Source organism: Chrysemys picta, chromosome 3, assembly GCF_011386835.1.
Source record: "Chrysemys picta bellii isolate R12L10 chromosome 3, ASM1138683v2, whole genome shotgun sequence".
Classification (NCBI taxonomy): domain Eukaryota; kingdom Metazoa; phylum Chordata; order Testudines; family Emydidae; genus Chrysemys; species Chrysemys picta.
Window position 1 is genome coordinate 81,458,085 of NC_088793.1, and position 25,375 is coordinate 81,483,459.

The following is a 25,375-nucleotide window of genomic DNA, read 5'->3' on the forward strand; positions in this document are numbered from 1 at the left end:
TTTTGATCATCAACTAGAACTCAATATCTAGGTTCACTTAGAGAGGGAGCATTTGCTCTCTTTTCTTCCTATTTTTTTTTAAATCTATTAGCTTTGTCTTCTCTGTTTCTATTAAAATGCCTTAAACTGCAGAAAGTTTCTACAGAGAATTGTATGAGCATACAGCACTTTTAGCATACAGCACTTTTAGATTTGTGCAGCCCAAAAGCCCATATCAATTCAGCAGAGAATAAGGAAATTATTATTTCAATTTTGTTCATATCCAAAAAGAGAATCTCATTATTTCTTAAGTTTGAAGAATGTTTTCCCCATGACCGTAAGTGTAGTATCTTTAGCAGATCTTATTAAGGGAACCCAATTCAACCTGTGTCTTGTAGGATAAACATAACAGGAAAGTTAATATTGTCCTGTTATTATAATTGTCAACTTTGTTTTTAAGGCAATAGTAACCAAGAATATTTTTCCTATTTACAGAGCAAGCTTTACATGGAAGGATTTAGAAGCCTAAAGGAAGGCGAACCAGTGGAATTTACTTTTAAGAAATCTTCCAAAGGCCTTGAATCAATACGGGTAACAGGCCCTGGTGGGAGCCCCTGTTTAGGAAGTGAGAGACGACCCAAAGGGAAGACAGTACAGAAAAGAAAACCAAAGGGAGATAGGTAATTACTTTACTTTGTTACTCTCCTCCCCTCCATCCCACCTTCTTCTTTGCAAGTTTTTCTGAATGTTGTATTTTCAATACTCATTCATATGTGACAGGAAACCCTTCTGTGCAAGTTTGGTTTGTACAAGTAGCTTAGTACTTTGATTAGATATCCTGATCTGTATATGTAGAAATACATTTTGCTCACTTGATCGCTTTCATTTTTAAAATCCTAGCATACTGAGTTGGGGAGAGCTTGCAAAGGAATGTTAAAGTTATGTTGAAAATATTGTGATTAGACCAGGGTCGGCAACGTTTGGCACGCGGCTCGCCCAGGTAAGCACCCTGGCGAGCCGGGCCAGTTTATTTACCTGCTGATGTGGCAGGTTCGGCCAATTGCGGCCCACACTGGCCGCGGTTCACCTTCCCGGGCCAATGGGGAGGCGGGAAGCCGCGGCCAGCACATCCCTCGCCCGCGCTGCTTCCCGCCGCCCCCATTGGCCTGGGACGGTGAACCGCAGCCAGTGGGGGCCGCGATCGGCCGAACCTACAGCGTCAGCAGGTAAATAAACTGGCCCAGCCCGCCATGGTGCTTACCCGGGTGAGCTGTGTGCCAAACATTGCCGACCCGTGGATTAGACTAAAAAGAGAGGTCACACTGAAAACATGTGAAGCGATGTAATGCTCAGTAGAGATAAGAGCATGCAGAACTGATTGCTGCATGCTGATTGCTTTGTTACATGGATATCTTTAGTACTGTACATCTGAAGAAGACTTATTTTGTGCAATTTAGGTTGAAAAGCTAATGATAACTTGGTATATAAGTTGGTTAATTATATTTTCACTTAATGAACAAAGTTCTGGATGCTTCCAAATGCCTTAATTTATGGTGGTCTGCAGAACAGCTCATGGTTTTTTAAAGTAATTTTACAGATTATGGGCCAAATCCCAGAGCTGCACTCATTCACACCAGCTCAGGATTTGACCCTTTATTCACTCTACATCTAATGGTCTGAAGAAATTTCATGATGCTTTTGACTATGCCGCTATAAAGACATAGCTTTAGTCCAGGGGGTATTTTCCACTCAAAAGCTGCTGCATGATGTGAATTTCAATGGCACCTAAGTCTCCATACTTTCCACAGCTTTGCCCAGCACGATAGCCATGTCAATTGGGCTCAAGAAAAGGACACCTTGTGAAGCACTGATCATGCTTAGTGCATCCCTGAATGTCCAGACTTGAGCATCCCAACAGCCAGCCTTTACCCTGAGGTATTCAAACAAGGAAGAAAACTTACAGGGATATCATGGCTCACAGATGATGTGAGTTTTGGAACAAAGTACAGTTTTGCAAGAAGAAAGGGTACAAAGAGTCCCCCCAGAAGGAGGAAAGATCTCCCTTACATAACCCTCCTCTATCTCCTCAGCCTACTGTGTTAGTGTCTAGAGGCCATAATCAAGATGAGGATGCTGCTGTGCTAGGTGCTGTACATACATGTAGTGAGAGACACTCCATGTCTTAAAAGAGCTTAACATCTAAATGCACAAGATACACAAAGGCTGGGAGAAAGGAACTATTACATCCCCATTTTACAGGTCAGGAACTGAGGCAGAGATACAAAATCAATGACTTGCCCATGGTAACACAAAAAGTGTGTGGCATTGTTGGGAATTGAGCCCCAATGTCCTGAGTACCAGTGCAGCACCTTAGCCACAAGACTCCACTGCCTCTTGTGTTGAGTGTCTACTTAAAGTTGATTGTTTTTGAGAAGGTTGATGACAAAACCTTTAAATTGATTGTGAATTAGGGAGGGTGAAAAAAATAAACACTTTTCTGTTTTTAGAATTCTAACCACACTAAAATGTCTAAAGTTTAAAATTTGGAAGTAGGCATCAGTTATAAGAAGGGTCTGTCAGTAATTCCAGCTCTTAGCTGTAACCAAAATTTAAAAAGAGAGCAAAATACTTAGTACACTCCTAATGAAATCCAGGAATCTCAGCGCAGACACCTCTAGGTGGGAGCAGGAGAGCACTGTCTTTATTAAACATAAAAGACTGCCCCTTAAACACTACTGCAAGTTTAATTCTTGGTGCTCTGGTTAAATAACAAAATATTAATCTGATTAACTGTCACTTGGGACTGCTTTTTATCTGAGGCCTGGTCTACACCTAAACATTAGATCGAACTAGCTACACAGCTCAGGGACGTGAAAAATTTAGCACCCTGTGCACCATAGTTAGGTTCACCTAACACCCACTGGAGACACAGCTAGGTCAGCAGAAGAATTCTTCCAAACTACCACCTCTTGGAGAGGTGGATTAACTACATTGTCGGAAACCCCCTTTCTGTTGATGTAGGAAGTCTCTGCATGAAAGTGCTACACCAGCACAGTTGCAATGTTAGACATACTCTGGGTCAGAGGTCAGTTTAAAAAGTCCCCTGGAGGTTTAATATTGGAATCTGAGGAACAATCTGCAGCTGAGGATCTTACAAGTGATGGTCCCTAACAGCCCACAGTCTGGTCAGTCAGCTGAGGTAAAACCGAGGTATCTGGTGTGAGGTAAGCAGAGATGAGGGTAAAATGGTATTGCAGATGGGACTTGGGTCAAACTGCTGCTTGTGCAAGGTCATATAACTAGCTGCACTGGGCAGGTAATTAAAAAAAAGTTCCATGATACAGGGGCTGGTAATTTCAAATTCCACCCCCTGAATAAATCATGCCCAAGGGGGTTAATTTAATGTTTTATTTGTTAGGAAAGCTGTCTCAAATTTAGAGGGATTTGGGGGGAATAGAGGTGGGAGTTGGAGGGTCAGAGAGAGATGAGCAAGGATAGACGTGTTGGAATGAGAACTTGAAGGGGAGGGCATGTGTTGGGGCAGGAGGAGCAGATGGAACCACATTTGGAAGGTGGATGGGTGGAAGTCTGGTAGAGAAAGGAACATAGGGTGGTCATTTGATCAGTGGAGGAAAGAACTGGGAGATAGGGCTGGCTGAGAGAACTTAAAGAAGGCGCCCAGTGGTTGGGGCATGTGGGTGATATGGGAGGGAACAAACGTTGAGAAATGTCTTTGAGGAAAGGATGGGAGATCTGTATCCTTTTGTTGTGACAATGCATAGTCAACCTGTGGAACTCATTGCCTGGATGTTGTGAAAGCCAAAAATATAACTGGATTCAAAAAAGAATGAGATAAGTTCATGGAGGATAGATCCATCAATAGCTATTAGCTAACCTGGTCAGGGACACAACCCCATGCTCTGAATATCCCTAAGTCTCTGACTGCCAGATGCTGGGACTGAATGACAAGGGATGGATCACTCAATAATTGCCCTGTTCTGTTCCTTCCCTTTGAAGCATCTGGCATTGGCCATTGTTGGAAGACAGGATACTGGGCTAGATGGACCATTGGTCTGACCCGATATGGCCATTCTTATGTTCTTATTACATGGTATCAGTACATCACTGCCAAGAGGTTAATGTTTCCTACAGCCCTATGAGGTAGATAACATTTATAGTTCTGCCATTTTGCAGAAGGGGAAAGACATAGAAGTTTAGTAACGTAGTAATTGCAGGCTCCATGTCGTTTGCTCAATCCACGTGAACACACTGCCTCTCGAAAGAAACTCTCATAAATCTGTATCCTAAAATTAAGAAATTTGATCTTTTCTTTTCCCCTTTGCTTATAACTTTGCTACACTTTAACCATTGGAGACTAACTTTGTTTGCACTCTTCTTCGGACTCACTTTTGTATTTATTGATTTATTTATATTTTGTGGGGAAAAGTTTAGCAAAAACTCTGCAGCCATTTCCAAGAGGATCAGGAAAAAATAGAAACATTTGGAAACATTTTAAGAGCACCAGCGAGTGCATGCTTTGAAGCAGGAATTTGAAATTTGGCGTGGGGATAGCCCTGGAGTCAGAGAGATGCTTTTTCTGTCCCTGTTAAAATCCAGCCAGATTTGGCTGAGTTATAAGCCTCTGAAAATTGCCATTTTCGTGTACTCAGTGGATTTAGAGATGCTCTAAATTCTACCGGTTGTCTATCTGCACTAAGCATGCTGTAACCCCACAGAGTTCTTAAATGCCAACTGCATGAGTGTGCCCCCAAGTCTCCCTCTGTCCTACATAGTAGGCAAAGAGCTAGAGCTCCAGACAGGACACAGAGGCACCCCCAAGACCCTTTTGGCCTAAGGGAAAGTGGGCTGGTTGGCAGCCAAAAGATCTTCTGTTGACTGGTGTTAATAATTCTTTGTACTTCACAGCCATTGTTATGGAGCAAGATCTCACACCCCTATTTTAGGAAGCAGGCAAATACCATTTCCCTCATTTTGCAACTGGGGTACTTGAGAGGTTGCATAAAATCACTTCTGTCAGAGCTGGGCTCACAACCCTGTAGCTCATAGGTAGGGTGACCAGATGTTCTGATTTTATAGGGACAGTCCCGATTTTTGGGTCTTTTTCTTATATTACCCCCCACCCCCGTCCCGATTTTTCACACTTGCTGCCTGGTCATCCTACTCATAGGGAAGATTCAAATCTCATCCACTTAGCCATACTGCCTTTCAGCAACCCCCTGGGTCCAAGCTCAGATGTTTAGCCTGGATCTCTGCTTGGAGCCGCAGTGTCCACACTGCTAATTTTAGTGCGCTACCTGGAGCCGAGTTAGCGTGAGTCTGTCAGCCTGGGCTGGGAGGCATGCTCCTGGCTGCAGCATAGACATTTCCTCTGCTCCAACAGGGGGCTTTCAGCCAATGGACTTCCTGCTGAATGTTTCCACCTGTAAGGGGGTCTGGGTGCTGAAGACCCCCTGCAGAAGCAGAGGGCACAGAGAGTTTCTCAGCTCCAGCAACAGCAGCGTAAGACACATTTTCTTTTCTCTTTTTCTTTACTCAGGAAAAAAGTTGGCAGCCTGCCAGCATACCAGCTGACTGTGAACATTCTAAAGAGCCATAGTCATACCACTGCCCAAGTGGTGGCAGCAGATTCTGCACTGGGAACACCTGGGAGCCGCCAGGTGTGGTAGCCGTGGGAGAGGGGAGAAGAACCAGGCTAGCCTGAGCTTCCCACATAATTCCACCAGACCCAGTAGTCTATCCCCCCTTACACGGGGCAGGGTAGGAGACTCCCACGGCTTGTGGGGAGGAAGAGAGCGAGGCCAGGCTGGGCTCCACCTCTCAACCCAGCACATGGCACCAGCAGCTCCCCTCTGGGATAACAGCCCGTCTCCTGCTGCCAGCTAATGCACGTAGCTCTATAGTTCAAATGGTAGTAGGTCTATACTACAGTGCTGAAGGTTGAATGCATAAGATGCATTGGATGAATGCATAAGAGGATGAATACATCCGAAGAAGTGGGCTGTAGCCCACGAAAGCTTATGCTCTAATAAATTTGTTAGTCTCTAAGGTGCCACAAGTACTCCTGTTCTTTTTGCGGATACAGACTAACACGGCTGCTACTCTGAAACCTAAGAGGACAGAGTTAAGGCTGCACAGGCAACTGTAAATCTGACATTTCTAACTTTTGAGGGCTTTGCAACCTAAATAACTTGCTTTTAATATCTTTTTTTTTTAATGTAATATATGGACACATTTTTAACTGCCAGCCCAGCAAACTCACCTGAATATGATCTAAAAGTCAAGTGGGATTCTTTCTAGCTGATGTACCATCACAGTAAAAGATTCTGCCCTTTACACCTCTGCAACTATACTGTTTTCAGTATCATTGCACATATAAAGAAGAGGGCAGCACTTTGCCCTTATCCAGCAAAGCACTTAAACCATACTTAACTTCAAGCAGGTGCGCAGGCTCACTGACTTCAATGAGATGGCTCACATGCTTCAATGTAAACTTTAGTGCATTGCTGAATCAGGGCCTTAAAACTCAGTGGCAAGCCCTGAAGTTTACCTGGTTTGTTATTCAGTGCTTATCCAAAAAAATTCCTGTTGATGTCAATGAAAGATGGGATAAAGACAGAGAGGGACCTCCTAGTTATCAGTTCTGTTGATGATGTATGCATAATAAGTAACAGACCTCAGATTTCTCATAGCTACATTATAATGAGCAATCCAAACTTTTCTCTAAAGTGGATACAATACCAAATACATGGAAGCAAAACATCTGTTCAGTAGGAAGGTGTCATTTTTACATAGCATCATGTAGAGTAGAAAAAATCAGAACCAGAATCTTTGTACAGCATATGTGTCTCTTAGCTACATAAGTTGTTTTCAGAATATTGCATTTGTTTTGTTTTGTTTTTTGTAATAAGTATTTTCTACTCAGTTCTTCTATGTATTCTGACTAGCTTAGGATCCTAGGTGTGATTTGCTTGAGCATACAACAGTATTTTCAAACTGTTGTCAGATTTTTTTATACTTTTACAATACTTCAATCGTTTTATATTTTAACTTTGTATTGTCCATGTTTATGATACTCAGCACTATTTGGGTTTTCTTTTTGACTTTATATCCAGACTCATTGTTTTATTTATTTATTTTTTCGCTTTCCTTTCCTTTTGTCTGTATGGAAGTCTGTTTTTGGTGTCACTTTTGTGCAGAGAAGTTGAGGCGGTTTTTTAGAAGGGCTGCTTGAAAAACTCTTGAAAATGTTACTACAATTTTTTTATTATTTGTATTTCAGTAGCACCTATGGGCTCCAGTTGTGGACCAGGGCCCCATTGTGCTAGGCACCGAAGAAAATACATAACAAAAAATGGTCCTTGCACCAAACAGCTTACCATCTAAGTATAAGAAAGAGACAGCAGATGGATACAGAGAGGGGGAGCACAAGGAAACAATGAGACAATATTGGTCGGCATGATAGTTAGGGGTCTCAGCACACCATTAGTTTCTAGTGCTCTTACCAGGAAAGTCAAGGAACACTATAACTTACAAGTGATTTAAAAAGAAAAAGAGTTTTCCTGTATTTTTTAATGTATTTGATTTGTGCATTTGACAGCACTTTGCATAGTCAGCTTAGCTGTTTTGATGAATGTGCACACCCTTCCTGAGGCTCTGCAAGATGGGGATTTTACCAGGAACAGCAGCAGAACAGCTGAAACTGAGTATATAGCAGGCAGGAGTTCTGCCAGAAACAGGCCAATGGGAGCTGCAGGGCGGTGCTTGTGGTGCGCATGCAGTACACAGAGACCCGCTGTCCTGCTCCCTGCAAGGGGTACGCAGAAACGTGCCACGGTGCCAGTAGCCGGCCTCTTCTGGGAGCAGCGTGGGGCCACAGCATGCAGGCAGCCGGCCTGAGCGCCCCGCTGCACCGCTAGCCAGGAGCCACCTATGGTAAGCGCCTCCCAGCCAGAGCCTGCACCTCCCACCTCCCTACACCCCAGCCCCCTGCTCCAGGTCAGAACCCCCTCCTGCATCCAAACTCCCTCCCAGACCCCACACCCCTTCCTGCCTCCCAATCCCCTGCCCCAGCTTGGAGCCCCCTCCTGTACCAAACTCCCTCCCAGAGCCCATATCTCTCACCCACTCCTGTACCCCAACACTGCACCAGCCCGGAGCTCCCTCTTGCACCCAAACTCCCTCCCAGACCCCGCACCCTCTCCATTAATATAGTAGAAATGTGCAGCCCGTGACAACTTACCAAAATTCGTGGAGTGGCCCCTCTGTGAAAATTATTGCCCACCTGTGCCCTAGACCAAGTGGTCGTGGTACCAAGCCATGTCCTACTGTCACTGGACTGGTGGTGGGATCTCAAGTCAATGCTCTGGGGAGTTCCTTTTGTGTCTCCGTATCCATCACTCACCCTGGTCTCAGGGACTTCAGATCTGGGCTGGAGAGCCCACCTGGGCAATCTCAACACCCAGGGCTGTTGGCTACACCCCGATCTGGCCCTCCACATCAATGTCAGGGAGCTCAGGGCAGTTCACCTGGCCTGCCAGGCTTTCTTGCCCCACCTGAAGAGCAAGGTGATGCAGGTCCTGATGGATAATACTGCCATGGTGTATTACATCAACAGGCAAGGGGGCATCAGGTCTTCAGCCCTTTGTTGAGAAGCGCTCAGCCTCTGGGACTTTTGCGTGCGGAATGCCATTACCTGGTGGCCGCCCACCTTCCAGGGACCAAGAACATCTTGGCGGATCGCCTCAGCAGGACTTTCTTGTCTCGCCACGAATGGTCACTCCATCCAGAGGTGGTCAGCCTGATCTTCCGCAAGTGTGGGAATCCCCAGATGGACTAGTTCATGTCCAGGCAGACAGGAAGTGCCATGTGTTCTGCTCTCTGCATGGCAGGGACAAGGGCTCTCTGTCGGATGCCTTCTTGATTTCATGGTCGGGAGCGCTGATGTACGCTTTCCCGCCAGTGCCCTCGATCCACAGGGTCCTCCTAAAGGTGAAGCAAGACACGGCCATGGTCATCCTTGTGGCCCCAGAGTGGCCTCATCAACACTGGTTCAGCATGCTGTTGAGTCTGTCGGCAGCCACCCACTGCAGCTGCCTCTTCAGCCGGATCTGCTGTCCCAGAACCCTGGCAATCTACTGCACCAAAACCTGGTGGTGCTGCACTTGACAGCCTGGGTGCTGTGTGGCTGAGTGGAGAGGAACGACAGTGTTCCGCCAGTGTCCAGCAAGTCCTGCTGGGCAGCAGGAAGCCTTCCACCTGAGCTACCTATGTGGCGAAGTGGAAGCAATTTACGTGTTAGGCCTCAGATTATCGCATCCTTGTGGAAGAGGCCCTGCTGCAAGCTGTCCTGGACTATTTGCTGCACCTTAAGCTCCGGGGCCTGTCGCTGTCTTCGGTCAAGGTGCACTTGGTGGCCATTTCAGCATTCCCTCTTCCATTTCAAGGCGGGTCGGTCTTTGAACACCCTATGACGGCACGTTTTCTGAAGGGCCTGGAGCACCTTTACCCGCATGTCCGGGATCTGGTACCCCCTTCAGACCTACATCTTGTGCTGTCAAGGCTCAGAGGTCCCTTCTTCGAGCCCCTAGCTTCCTGCTCTCTCCTGCTTCTCTCCTGGAAAGTCTCCTTCCCAGTCGCCATAACTTCAGCCCATCGGGTGTCCGAAATCAGAGCGCTAACATCTGAACCACCTTACACGGTCTTCTATAAGGACAAGGTTCCGCTGCGTCCACACCTGGCCTTTCTGCCCAAGGTTGTCTCGCAGTTACATACTGTTCAAGACATATACTTGCCAGTCCTTTGTCCTAAGCCCCACATGATGGATGAGGAATGCAGGTTGCTTACCCTGGACGTCAGACGGGCTCTGGCCTCCTACATAGAACGAAGCCGTTCTGTAAGTCGACACAGTTGTTCGTTGTGATTGCAGACAAGATGAAAAGTTACCCAGTGTCTGTCCAAAGAATATCATTGTGGATCACGGCCTGTATCCGCTACTGTTCTGAGCTAGCGAAAGTGTCCCCGCCGCCGATAGCGACGGCTCATTCGACTAGGGCGCAGGCATCCTCTGCAGCCTTCCTCGCTCAGATGCCGATCCAAGAAATCTGTCAGGCCATGACCTGGTCTTCTGTCCACAAGTTCGCTGCACACTATGCGCTGACCCAGCAAGCTCGAAATGAATCTGGTTTTGGTAGAGCAGTGCTCCAATCTGCAAGTCTGTGAACTCCGAGCCCACCTCTGAGGATTTTGCTTGTGAATCACCTACAATGGAATCGACATGAGCAAGCACTCGAAGAAGAAAAAACGGTTACCTAGCTTTTGTAACTGGTGTTCTTCAAGATGTGTTGCTCATGTCCATTCCATTTCCTGCCCTCCTACCCCTCTGTCGGAGTTGTCGGTAAGAAGGAACTGAGAGGGTGTAGGACTGGCAGTGCCTGATATAGCGCAGCATGAGCATGGCACTCCAGGGGGCGCCACAGCCGGCTCTATGGATACCGCTAAGGCAAAAATCTCCAACGACTGCATACATGGGTGCACACACCTACAGTGGAATGGACATGAGCAACACATCTTGAAGACGAAAGGTAGGTAACCGTTTTTGGGTTTGTTTTTTTCAAATTGGGCATAAAAATCATGGACATTTCTGATCATTTTGGCCTGAAACTTTGTGCTTTGGTTCCCCATGTATAAAATGGGGATAATAATGCCACCTAGACTCAAAGGTGCATTGTAAAGATAAAACTAATGTTTGTAAAGCATTAGGATACCATGGCGAGAGCACCATAGAAAAAGCCCATGAGGAAATTCATAATTTTGTATTCAGTGCAGAGTTTGGATGATTTAAAATAAATAATACATGGGGCCACACACTGAATGAGGAGAAAAAGAAATATTGAATAACTAACTATTCAGTGAGCATCATCCATCCTGAGCACTCAGCGGGGCAGAAATAACATATTGGAAGAAATAACATGTGATCATGTAATTTAAGACTATCATAATGCGTACACATAAGGGCACCAAATTAGAGTTGCACAGGCAGCCTTACTTCTGGCATATCCTAACTTGTAAGTGCTTGACTTTACAACCTTAATATTCTTTTAATATAGTTTTGTGTGTGTGATATATCGATTACTCCCTCTCTGCATAACTGTGATTAATTGTGTAATTTCTTGTAGACATCTCAGTAGAAGAAGGTCTTGAAGAGGGATGGGAGGGGATAGTTTTATGAGCTAGGCCAAGGAGGAGGTTGCATGTATATGGACAGTGTGGAAAAAAGTGCAAAGATGACTGTGATAAAAGTAGAGAAATGCAGAATTGAAGCTGGCAGTGGAGGGGGCTGGAGTGGAGGGGGCTGGGTAAACTCAAGAGACTAGTGGATAAGTAGAAAGGCGAGAATTGTGAAGGGTCACTATGAAATATGGGAATGAACTAAATTTATTTTTCTTTGATCTCCATTATTTATAATTTTATTGGCATTGGGTCTCATGGCACTAGATCTTTTCAACTATTCAGTGAGAAAGGCGATTTTAAATTATACCATTTTTTATACCGTTTTATAGTGAATGGCTTTCCTTGGCTTAGAAGTGACTAGAACTGGTTTTAACTCTTTAGCTTTTGGACAGTTTAAATGCTGGCCATTTACTTTAGTTCAGACAGCATTGAAACAATAGCTAACCACAGACTGCTCGGATTTCATTGTTTGCAATTAATGTTGCAGCAGCCTTTGCCTCAAAGTTTAACCAGACTGCTTTGATTTCCTGTGATATATGGCTATATTTTGACGAATATATGATTGTTAAATTGTTGAATGTTTCAAGTTCAATTACATTCAGAGTTATTGCATTAATTTAATTAATACTCTTTCTTTTTAGTTGCCTTTACTCTTAATCGTAAAAAACAAGTCTGGAGTAACGTGTGAATAGAATGGTTAGTCTCATTAAACATTGTTTAGGAATCTTTTTGTTTTCTTGCCTGTTATTTACATTGTGAGGCAGGAATTGTCCTTTTTTCTGATGATCAACTCAGAAATGCATGTAGCTGGAATGTAAAGACCTTTATAGACCTTTAAATATTTATAATTCTGTGTAAATTAACATTGCCTACTTGTGTATATTAAAACACTTCTTGGCTGTTAAGCATACAATAATGAGAAGTAAGGTTATTTGACTGATACTTTCTGAGTCAGTCATATCTATTCAGTTTTTTAACTTGGGATACTTATTAGGAATAATGCTTAACTCCTTGTGTGATAAATATTAGGAAAATATACCTAATGTTTGTATTTATTCATTACTTTTAATATATTCCTCACTTTTTATATTAGAAAAACTAAAGTAATTAATATGTATATCACTTTATTTGCCTTTAGAAAGTCTAGTGAAAAATTGTGTCTTCTGACTTTTAGTGTTTGCATGTTTCTGAATCACTCAGCGTTAGAAATTATATAAATCACGAGGCTTTTCATCCCTGCATTTCTAACTCATTGGGGTTTCATGAGGTTGTCCGTTTTACTTATGGACTGTATGCAATATTTTGAAGAAAGAACCATTTACCCTCTGCTGAGAGTGAGTGAGTAAGTAAAACTGCTGCATAGCTAATTATGGCAAGAAAACTAAAAGAAGAGAAAACTCACCCAATGATCATTAAAATTAGTGTAAACTGGTATATATATTATTTCCACTATGCTTCCAACTTTACAGGGAAACAAACCATGTTTAAGAAGTGCCTTCATAAAAAACACTAATCTACTTACTTTCTACAATATAGATTACCAGCATTTAGAAATTATTCTTTTGCATGGTTAGGTAGCTGGTTCCAAATTCTCTGCCCTAGGAGAGCAGCTTTCCACTTTTATTTTTGAAGTTTAATCATTATTTTGGGCTGACTGCACTGATTTTGTCTCTGTCCAATAGGGAAAAAAAAAATAAAAGAATTTATAGTTTTAGGTAATGTCCTCGTAAAATGCTTAATTGTAACATATCACCAAGTTTCAGTAAATACAACAGGTTTGTGCTTTATAAGACTTGTGTAGTCAGATTTTGGAATTTGCTTTTTAGTGGTTTCTTTTGTGGAAGAGAAATCTTTCAGGCATGAATTGATAGTCCAGATCTTTTGAGGTCTGTCTGTTCTAACCTATGACCTCTGTTCTTACAAGGTCAACATCTGAGGGCAGGAGATTAAGGCAGTTTAAAGACTGGAATGGGAACTGGAATGGAAAAATTAGCCAGCACATTTTGGGTGCAAAACATCAAAGTCATCAAACAATTTGCTTATTTTAAACCCCGGTTAAGGGTAACAAGCTAATTGTACTGTGCTTTTTGAAGTAAGCAATCTTCTTAGATATTACAGATTGACATGGATGAAATTTCTTACTAGTTAATAATACCATGTATATAATATAACAATTTTATATATTCAACATACTAAATACTTTGTCCAATATTTTGTAAAATAATAACTTGGGACCTGATTATACAATCATTATTTGCTCGATTATTTCCTACTCTCTTGGGAAATATTATTGGCATCAACAGGACTAATTGCATAAATAAGAAGTACTTGCCTTGAGTAAGGGTTGTAGGATCTGGCCCAATCCTGCTAGCTGCCAAGTATCCTTAACTCCCATTGACTTCACAGGATCAGGTCCTCTTATCGTGTTGAAATTGTTGTTCTTACGTTAGAATTTCCCAATGCTAATGATTAAACCAATATGTGAAGGTCTTTTTTTGTTACAGCTATTCAAAGTTGAACTCATTCTACACATACTTGTCATCGGGGAGTGTCCTTTCATTGATTACAAACTGGAGTATTCATTTTCATGAAAAGAGAACCATATATGTGATAGTTCGAGATCTATCACAGAATATATTTAAAGGAGAATGATGATTGATCCTCCACCCGCACAATCATTTTTAAAGTAATTATATATGTATTATTCCATTCCCAAAACCAAGCGATACAAAGGGTGAGGATTTTAACATATAAGCCATTTGTGTGTGTGTTTGTTTTTAAAAGCCCACAAATGGAAGAAAAGTGATTTTGGTATCAACACGTGAAAGAAAGATTTAGTGTCTAATGTACAGGCTCTTTTAGCAAAAACGTGCCGTGTCTCCCGCAGTTCAGAATCTGACTCACATCTTTATAGATTCCAGTACTTCTCGGGTGGCTGTGTCACATCGAATGGATTAGAGACCTGTAAATCATAGTTAGAAAATAAAGCACCAGGGCTTCCATCTGGTTGCCTGTTTGAGTGTATCTAGCACATTCTTATGTCTCTCCTGACAGTAAATGATACGCAGACACTTTTATTCTAACTCCTCTGTCAGAAGCTCAAAACCTTCCAAAATATTCTCTCCTTAGGGCTGCAACGTTTCTTTTGTAGCTTCAGCTCAAAGGTGAATTTTTGGGGAAATCCATCGGAGTGGCTTCAACCCTTCTACCCTAATGGAGGGGAAAGGAGAAAATGCAGTAGGACCAGAGGCTGGACTGCCCAGGAAAGCCCCTGCCTGCCTCTTCCAGGAGCACCAGCTTCCACCCCTCCATCCCATTTGGGGGTCGATGGCAGGAGAAGCTGGCAGAGACTCAAAGGACTGAGATATCCATGCAGACTTAAGAGTCTAAATCCCATTGACAATTGATTGGATTTAGACTCAAGTGCCTAAATCCCTTTTGAGAATGAGACTAAGGGTATGTCTACACTACGAATTTAGGTCAATTTTATAGAAGTCGGTTTTTAGTCGATAGCGTATGTCCACACTAAGCGCATTAAGTCGGCAGAGTGCGTCCTCACTACCATGGCTAGCATCGACTTACGGAGTGGTGCACTGTGGGTAGCTATCCCACAGTTCCCACAGTCTCCGCCGCCCATTGGAATTCTGGGTTGAGCTCCAAATGCCTGATGGGGCAAAAACATTGTCGCGGGTGGTTTTGGGTACATGTCGTCAGTCGCCCCTCCCTCTACAACAGCAGACAATCATTTCATGCCAGACACCAGGGCGATTAGAAGAGCACAGCAAGGTGCACTGTGCAACAGAGAGGCTTTGAAAATCAGTTTCATGACTGGCCAGGCTTCGGTGTGACAGTTGTGTGTGTTTCTCCTTGATGCAAACCTGCCCCCTTTGTTGATTTTAATTCCCAGTAAGCCAACCACCCTCCCCGCTTTGAAATAAACTAACTATTGTTTTGAAACTATGCATTCTTTCTTTATTAATTAAAAAAAGATGAGATAATAGACAAGGTAGCCTGGGTTCGGTGGGGGAGGAGGGAAGGACAAGGCCACATTGCTTATTGTAGCCACACTAAAAATCAAACTGTTTGAATGACAGCCTTCTGTTGCCTGGGCCATCCTCTGGAGTGGAGTGGCTGGGTGCCCGGAGCCTCCCCCCATGTTCTTGGACATCTGGGTGAGGAGACTATGGAACATGGGGAGGAGGGTAGGCAGTTGTACAGTGGATGCAGCGGGGGTCTGTGCTCTTGTTGGCTTTCCTGCAGCTCCAACAGACGCTTCATTATGTCCGTTTGCTCCCCCAACAGACGCTTCATCATTTCTGTTTGCTCCCCCATTAGCCTCAGCATCGCGTCCTGCCGCCGCTCTTTGCGCTCACTTAATTCTTTCCTGGCCTCTGCCACTGAATGTCTCCATGCATTAAGCTGTGCCTTATCAGTGTGGGAGGACTGCATGAGCTTGGAAAACATGTCATTGTAAGTGCATTTTTTTTTGCCTTCTAATCTGCGATAACCTCAGGGATGGAGATGATAGGGGGAGCGTAGAAACATTCTACGTTCTACAATTCTGGGGGGACTGCATGGTCACCTGCGCTGCTGAGTTCACCACGCTGAAATGAAATTCAAAAGTTCCTGGGGCTTTTCCTGTGTACCTGGCTAGTGCATCGGAGTTCAAAGTGCTGTCCAGAGCGGTCACAATGGAGCACTCTGGGATAGCTCCCGGAGGCCAATACTGTCGATTTGTGTCTGCATTACCCCAAATTCGACCCAGGAAAGTCGATTTTAGCACTACTCCCCTCGCCGGGGAGGAGTATAGAAGTCGATTTTAAGAGCCCTTTAGGTCAACGGAACGGGGTTGGTTATGTGGACTCATTCATTTTTAAATCGATCGAACTGGCTAAATTCGACCTAACCCCATAGTGTAGACTGGGCCGTAGGCTCCAAAATCAGCTAGGTGTTGCAACATTGAGCAGAGGAGTCCCTAAATTCCTTTTAAAATCTGGGCCCTGGACTAGAGTGAATGTTTTCTGTGGTAGGCCGTATATGATTCTTCCTTGCTACTCTCAGTCCTGTTGCTAATGTGGGACAGGCAGGGTGGAAGGAGGGCTCACTCTATTTAATCAGGTGATCGGGGATAGCAGAGGTGGGGGAATGTGTAGTCTGGGGTGCCAGGACTCATTGAAAGAGGGAGGGGAAGAGGCAAGTGGTTTATATAAAAGAAAAATTTCATGGCACTAATGAGAGATGTGCCTAACGTCACTTTAGGTAGTTTGTCTGTGCCCTTCCCAAATCCTTTGTCTGTTTAGACTATAAGCTTTTCAGGACAGAAACTGTGCCTTCTTATATGTCTGTACAGCACTTTGCACAGATGCAATACTATCATCTCAATTTCAATAATTAGCTTGAAGATCTTGGCCTGCTGAATTATTAAAAAATGAAATTATATTCATTTTAAGTCGTTCTTTTACTCACTGGTAATGCAAAAACTGCTGAGAAATGCCTCCACGTTTTTTATATAATAGATTGTAGTGAGAGGCAGGTTTTCTACTGAGCTTGCAGGGTTGGTCTCAAACCTGAGTCTGAGTCCAGGCGAACACTGCAGTGTAGACATACCTTAAGACCTCTGACTGCAATCCCACAATACTTCTAAAATTAGTGTCCCTTGCCAGACTCTTTGATTTGCCTGTACTACATCATTTAATATTAGTAAGTTATCACAATGATATATAGCACATACTGAGTATATTTAAAATGCCCTCCTTTTTCTAAAATAAGAACTCATCAGAAAGGGTATTTGTAATAATGTAATCTAGATCAGAGGCTCTCCAACTGTGGACTATTGGTGGTCTTTGGAGAGCTGTTTGATCACATGTTTCTTGCTCTCCTCCTCTGTTTTTAGTTGCGTAATTGCATGAAAAGTTAACTACAAATACATGAGAAACTTTACTTTTCCATGTAAGCAGTTGCTGTAGGTTGCCACAATGCTATGTGATCTGGAATGGGAGGGGAAGGGGTCTATGAAGTACTCTCTGTCAAGTTGTGGTTCACACTGAAAAAGTTTGAGAATACCCTGGTCTAGATTATTATCTCATTCTTCTGAGTGACTAGCATCAGTTGTTTAGCTTATATGTAAAACATAAACCAGCAGTGCAGAGTTAGTGCGAGAAACTTGGATGCTTTTAAGACAGTAATTTCCTTATATTGACTTATATGTAATTTTAGGTAAATACTGGTTTTGATACATTGTATAGAAGCTTGACTTTTCTGATTGGAAACAAAATGTCAAAGCTATTGTACACAGAAGGTATCTATTAGAAGGTTGTCTCTAGACTGCATTTGGAGAAAGGGGTCAAAGGGGAGATGATTTAATCAGGGGTCAGGTTGAGCTCGTACAGGCTGGTACATTGAACCAGCGTATCTCTGGCAACCACATCAGTTTCTGCAAAATGTAAACCTTCATTTAAAAAAAAAAAGTCTACTGCTTAGGTTTGCAAAGTAAATCTGAAATGAGCTGATTTGGTGCAGTCTTCAGAATATTGAAAGGTAGATGTCCTGTGTTATACTGGAACTTTTAATCAAGTTTATAACCATTTGTTACAATACTCAGTTAGTAATCATGACATCTAGCATTATTTTGTGATTTCACATGGTTAGCTTCTTGGAACTGATTCTGCACCTGTTTTTTGCAGTGTATACAGGGCACCCCTCTCCCCCCAACCCATGTCTATATAACTAGTTTGGCCAGTCCTCCTCCTTCCACATTCTCTCTGTGTTAGTGCATCCCAGAGTGCATTGCCCTAGATGCTGTTTGGCTTGTCTCATTGTACATGTTTTTCTGGCACTCTGTGGCCTGCAGAGGCACTATGGGATAGTGGCCAAGATTTTCCCAGAATACACACAGTCAAACATGGTTAGGCAGTGTTGATAGATGTGGACATACAAACACAGTTGATATGTGGTTGGATGGACACAATTCAGCATTTGCTGTAACCAGTTCAGCTGAGAGTGTCACAGACTTCCTACAAAAACACAGTTATACTCGGAGCACAGACAGGGTCTAAAACAATAGCTTTGAGAGGTGTAAAATGCACCTTTTCCTCTCAATGTGGGATTAATGCTGGAGCTTAAACATGGAGGCATAAGCAGTGTTAAATACACAGATCACTGTCGCAGAAACATCCAGCTGCTATGGGATTCTGGGTGGTGTTTGAGTAGAATACCGCCACATTTCCACCTCATGTTAATGGGTGGTAAATTTGCTTAATCCTGATATTCTGTTTTACTTTTACTGTAGAGGGACTGCTGTTTCTGTACGGTATATAAATCTATTTTGATTTGACTTCAAACTGTTTCCTTGAAGGGCAGATTCCCATTTATAAAAGAGAATATTCCACTGGGACTGTTCTATGTCAGTTCTCTGAGAGTGTAGATTTAAAACAAATCTGTTCCAAAAATTTCATGTTCGGTTTAATAAATACCAAGCGTAAGAGAAGGATAGTTCAAACTTGTCAGTTAAAAATCCTTCCTTCCTAAATGCATCCAGCTGTGAGCGCTAAAGTGACATTGATATATGTCAGTATTTAAAAGCTGCATGTGATAAGGGTGCATGGTGTGGGGAGCAGTTATGGGATGGTGGGAATATGTTGAGAAGTGGGGCTGTGGAGGAGACAATGGCGAAGGAGTTTCTGGGCATGGGCGGGGCTGGATGAACTAACTGGGTGCACAGAACAGTAGGGGAGCAGCAGGGGGACATTTAAGGATGGGAGGTGGGGGAGCATGTGATAATTGTGAGGGAGAAGCAGAGGCATTTCTGCTGAGCTTCTTAAGAGCTTGGTGATTTCAGTGTCCCTGAGACTCTTGTCTTTAACTCATTTCTGCTAGGAGAGTCAATGGGAGGCTGTAGTACTTCCCTTTCAGTTCCTTTTTCTAGGGCTACGTCTACACTAGCACTTTTGTCAGAATAACTTATGTTGCTCAGAGGTGTGGAAAAAACACACCCCTGAGCGACGTAAGTTACACCGACAGAAGCGCTGGTGTGGACAGTACTAAGTCAGTGGAAGAGCGTCTCCCGCCAACGTAGCTACCACTGCTCATTGAGGGTGGTTTAATTATGACCAGAGCGGCTACACAGGAAACCTTAGAGCAGTGCAGCTGTATTGCTACAGCTGTGCTGCTATAAGCTCTCTAGTGTAGACATAGCCTAGTTCTTTTCTCTGGACAAGATGGTATAAAATGCTTCTTCATTTCTCACCATGGTGTGACCGTCAGTTATTACCTGAATCAAGATAAAGGAGAAGGAAAGAAACCTGAAAATGCTAATGAGAAGCATCACTGATGGTATTATCTGGATGTTCAGGACTTACAATTCTACCTGTCAAGAACCAAGGATTTTCAGTCTTCCAGCCACTTATTTACCCTCTGAGAGGGGCCTAAGAAAGGTGTTGAGGCTAAGGAGGTAGATTTAGGCCACCGGTAATCTAGAGGCCTGTTTGGCAGAAGAGTGTGTTCTTAATGACAAGACCAATTCCATCCATACTGTGGCCACTACCTAAGCAGAGAGAGGGGAAACCTCAGTAGAATAAGGTTATAGGTCTGCCGTCTGGCCAGCTCAGCATTCCACACACTACTAGATTGACATGTACTCCTCAGCAGACATTGAGACCATATAGTGATTCTTCCCCCTGGCATATTCTCCCTATAAAGGGACTGCTAGGCAGATCCCAACAGATTGCTGGTTTGCAATTTACAAATTATCATTTCAGTATTTAATGCCTGGAGTATTTAAATATACAGTAATTATATAAACTCATTTTGGTTATTACTGATGTAAACTTGGATTGGCTGGAGATTTGTTGTTTCATTTTTATGTTTATGACCTAGCTATTCAGCAGAGTTGATGAATGGACTTCCAGGAGTTGGTTCTGTACTTTATCTAGTAATTGGCTTATCCAGGCCTGGGAATTTTTTCCCCCTTTGGATCATCAAATGCTTCCCACAATTATAATTTCTAGGGGGCATAGAACTTGTGTCAGACTGAAGCTCTAATTCAGGAAAGCCAAAGGTGCCCAAGACAATTATTCCAATCAAAGACTCACACGCTGTGTCTCACAAGATAATTTGTCAACCAGAGTAATTAATCTATCTGTTTTTTTTTCCATTTGAAGGGACATGATAAAGCTGGAAATATCATTTTAAAAAAAGATATTACATTAGTTTCAGATACTAAGCATATACATTTTTGTGGTTTTATGGTCACAATTCTCCCATTTTAAAATATTTTGCTCTCCCCTGATGCTCTTTCGAAAACCCCACATAAACAAGGGAAACGGACTAAACTAATCTGAGTAGGCAGATAAAACTGTAAAACTGAGTATAAGAAAAATGCTGTAAAATGCATAAAGTAAACAAACAATAAAGAAATAACTATTTTTTCTAAGTTGATGGTGTCCCTTCAAAATTTATGGTATCTTTAATTCTGCAAGTTTATTCTCTCTAAATTTGATCAAAGGTGGGGTTTGGGAAGGGATTGTGTGTGACTGTTTGGCAAATGGTGATAAAATCACCCTCTGCGCCATATTCTGTAATAATGGCAGAGGACTTCTGAGCATAGTGTCTGTCTGGCAACTTTACTAGTAGCCAGATATCTTCTGTTGTCATTGTAGAAAGACAGATGCTAAGAACCCATGCAACATAGGGAAAAAGAGAGCAGAAAAACAGAGTCTGTTAGGGAGATAATTTCCTTTTCCAAATCAAGAATAGGTCCCCCAAATAACCACAGGTGAAAGTAAACTATTTCTCAGCCTTATGAGGGGTGCATAGCTGGGCCCAAGTGAGACCTGCTCTGTTCAAGCTGTGTGCATTTTATCACCAAGCAAATCTGAAATAAATGATACATTGTGTCTGTACCCTGCAAGAAAAATTGTTCATACTTAGTATGAATAGGGCCTTGTTACCGCTTATGGTCTCCCCTGTCAAAAGAGACATGAGAGAAGCAGATCCTATCTACCTAAGGTACTTTTATGGCTCCCATCACTATAGAACCTAAGCACTTCATGGTCTTTAACCTTGCAATAGCCTTGTGAGTTGGGGAAGTACTACTATCCCTACTATTTACAGATGAGGAACTGAGTCACAGAGAGGCTAAATGACTTGAACCCAGGTCTCCCAAGGCCTAGGCTGAAGTCCTAGCCACTGGACCTACAGGTATTTTTGTGCTGTGCCAGTCCCTCTAGTCTTTAACCTGGCCCTCCTACCCTGTGAATTGATGGGGGATTTAATGTTGCAAGATGCAGAATGAAACTGCCTGTGGAGTTCTAATTGAGAATCTAGATTTGAGGAGACAGAATGCAGCACAGAGTGGCTGCTTCACAGTTCTCCTACCACGACCCATTCCAGCATTCCCTCCCCAAAACTTGCAAAGCCCCAACCACAGTGTTCATGCAAAGAGGTTTCAGCAGAGTCTGAGGAAGGGGATATGCCACATAGCCATTGCTCTTCTCCCTCTCCCCCAAACTTCATCCACACATACTGTATTGAGGGTCTTTCCATCCTTTTTTGTATTCATTTGAACCCCTCCACACAATGGAGTGAAGAGGAACATTTGGGGCTTTATACAAAAAGGCAGATTTAAAATGTGCATTAGAAACTCCTGCATTTCTGCTGGGTCTTGGGGCTTCTGCCCAGCAGGCACACCTGCCAGGTCTCGGGGCTTCAGCAGGAGTAGGGCTGAAGTCCTGAGCCCCAGTAGGCGTCTCCCATGGGGCTGAAGTCCCAAGCCCTGGCAGGTGTGCTCTGGCTCTCAAACTTCTGAAGATTGTCGTATGTGGCTGTTTGGCCATTCCTACTATAGTGTCTAAAGCCTGAATTCAGCAATGCACTTCAATGTGTTTGAATGTTAAGATTGTGCATGAGTCTATCCCTATTTAGCAGAGTGCTTTGCTCTGCTGACTTGGCACCCAAGCACAGGGATACACCTCTACCCCGATATAACGCTGTCCTCGGGAGCCAAAAAATCTTACCGCATTATAGGTGAAACCGCGTTATATCGAACTTGTTTTGATCCGCCGGAGTGCACAGCCCCGCCCCTCCGGAGCACTGCTTTACCGCGTTATATCTGAATTCGTGTTATATTGGGTCACAGTATATCAGGGTAAAGGTGTATTTCCATAGTCAAGTTTCACCTTTCAAACCCCAGTCATTCAGTAAAAGGTTACAAGGTTTATTTGTTTATCTTTTAAATAATGGGGAAACAATGTATTTTCCCTCACATTAGTCATGATGAGAAAATGACTGTGTGTCATTGTTGCTCAAATGCTATTTCTCTCCCTTACCCCCTAAAATAATAATAATAATTAATAATTTAATAATAAATAAAAATGTTCAACTTAGCAGTAAGAGAAGTGGCCACTGTATAATTAAGTGTTATAATAAAATATTTTATTTTGTGAGAAAGCACAATCCTGCAACTTTTTCTCAATATACTAATTCATGCTGATGTGTGTAAGAGCTGCAGGATCAAATCCTGAGTGTGTGAAGAGCTGGGTGAATAACGGACTTTTTTGGCTCACTGGTAATTCCAAACATTCAGAAAAAAATCAGGTTGAATTGAAAGTGATTTTTTAAAAAAATTTTTGGCAAATTGAAAAGTAAAAAAACCTACCAGTTTCAGGCTGAACAAAATGTTTCATTCAAAATGAAACCTTTTGTTTCATTAAATTTTAAGCATTTTTAAATGTTTATTTAAAAAATAAAACTAAAGAACATTTTGACATGAAAAGTCATTTGGAATAAAAAAAATTGGAACATTTAATTTTGAAAATTCCAAAATGAAATGGTTTGATTTTTTTTTCTGATTTTTTTTTGACTGAAAGAATTCAGTGAAATCAGCATGAATTAGCAAAATGTTTGTCTCACCAACCCTGCATTTTTCACCAAACCAGATTCAGTCAAATACTTTTGCTCAGCTTAACAAGGAGTGAGGGAAAGAAATACAATCCAACAAGCATGAGAAAAAAAGACAATGGTACAAAGAAATGAAGGTAGTGTATGATGTGATTGACAGGACATAGTTAAGGCTTCTTTTGACCTGAGGCCTGGTAGATCAGTATTCGCCAGGGTGAAAAAAAAAAACCCTGCTGCTTACACCATTTAAAAAAATAAAAAGCCAGCTGCTCTTTGAGCAGAGCTTGATCCTTTCAGTGCCTTTAACAGCACAGCATATATTCAGAGGAGGGGAATTCATGAGGCCCTTTGGACCTACACCATGGCATTACACAAAAATGCAAAACAGAACAATGGGTGGCCCCGGAGGTTCCATCTGGCTCCCCATTAACAAGGTTAAAGTAAAGTGGGTTTCGTTGGTTGTGACATATACCATTTGTACTTCAGATATTTTACATTTAAAGCAGGGCTGGGGATAGCACAATTGTAAATGTGCATGACAATAATGTTTGGCTTTAGGTAAACACATTCAGTGTTGATACACTTGAAAAGATATTTAATAGAAGTTTAAGATAATTTATAAGCATGTTTAGTGGCTTTGTGACTTTTTGCTGCTTTACAAAACTGTGAAAAACCTGTCAATCAATTAAAAGTAGGGTAAAACCTTGTATGTCCAAAATGTTTTGGGGAGTCAGGGACATAAGAATTTTAGTGGTCCAGCTAACTTGCGGAATTACACTGCTCTACAGCCAAAATGCTTCTGAAATAAATGTAGTCAAACTTTACTAATTCTGGGTCACTGAGAATGAAAATGATGCTTAAAATTGTTGATTGGCTCTAGTTTTCAAGATATGCTATTGGGTCAGTATATACGACCCTTGACTTGGGAATGGTGGAGGATAAGTGAGTTATAAAGGGAAGGGATCTCAATTTAAACCAGAAATGACTAAAATACATCTTTGACTGGATCTATGAATAAATCTATGACTGGGTTTGGACAGTACTTGCTTTTTAGGCAAAACAATGAATGATGCAATCTGAAGCTGGTATTGCGTCATACATGATATGAATTGCATCATGTTATTCCTAGAAGTCATGGATGATGCAATCATAACGAAGCTTACATCACTCTGCTGAACAAATTGCTCTATATCAGCTCTAGAAATCATACAGTGTCGTGCTCTCTTATTTGTCAGTGTTGGATTTTGCAAAGGGACACATTTCTGTTTAGCCAAAGTGAGCAGAGATGCCTCGTACTTGTGTGAACAGTGCAGATAACTTCTGCTATGTTTGTGGTGAAATGACTTTTGCATCACAAAAGCGCAGTATAACCACTATGGTTAAGAAAGCCTATCACCTTTATTTTGGCTGCAAAATTGGAGCTCAGGACAAGAGGTGGGCCCCACACATATGCTGCAACACTTGTGCAACAAATCTTCGCCAGTGGTTGAACAGGAAAAGGAAATCTATGCCTTTTGCAGTGCCAATGATTTGGAGAGCGCCAACAGCTCATACCAGCAATTGTTACTTCTGCATGGTGCCTCCAGTTGGGAAAGGTGTGTCAAAGAAGAAAAAGTGGACTGTGCATTATCCAAACATTCCATGAGGTATACGCCCAGTACCCCAGGGTTCCTGATGCACCAGAATCATTCTCACTTGAGTCAGACGAGGAAGAGGATGAAACTTCTGGTCCTGAACCATCAATGTCACAGGACCCACATTTTCTCCCATCTTCCTCCTCTGAACCACAACTCATAACACAAGGTGAACTGAATGACCTTGTCAGGGATTTGGAACTACCCAAGAGTAAGGCAGAGCTGTTGGGCTCCAGACTACAGCAGTGGACTCTCCTGGCAGGTGATGTTAAGGTTTCCATGTTCTGTGACCGTCAAAAGGATCTTGTCCCATTCTTCTTCATGGAAGGTGATCTTGTAGCCTGTAACAACATCGATGGTGTGATGGCAGCCCTCAACATCGTTCACGATCCAGATGAGTGGAGACTGTTCATTGATTCATCGAAGACGAGTCTTAAAGCTGTTTTACTGCATAATGGCAATGTTTTGCCATCAATTCCAGTTGGTCATGCAGTCAATATGAAGGAAACCTATGACAACATGAAACAACTTTTGAGGTGCATAAACTATGACCAACATCAGTGGCAGCTTTGTGGCGATTTGAAGGTTGTTGCTCTCTTGCTTGGTCTGCAGACTGG

General features: G+C 42.7%; 1 protein-coding gene across 8 annotated transcripts in view; it reads left to right on the forward strand.

Annotated features, from left to right (window-relative positions):
• LIN28B (lin-28 homolog B) overlaps positions 1-25,375 on the forward strand; it is a 130,573-nt gene that overhangs the window by 65,544 nt on the left and 39,654 nt on the right. For all 8 annotated transcript variants that reach the window (XM_065588269.1, XM_065588270.1, XM_005287706.4 and 5 more), the window contains one exon: positions 475-659. In XM_065588269.1, the coding sequence (XP_065444341.1) occupies positions 475-659 (185 nt within the window). The remainder of the gene's footprint in view (positions 1-474; positions 660-25,375) is intronic.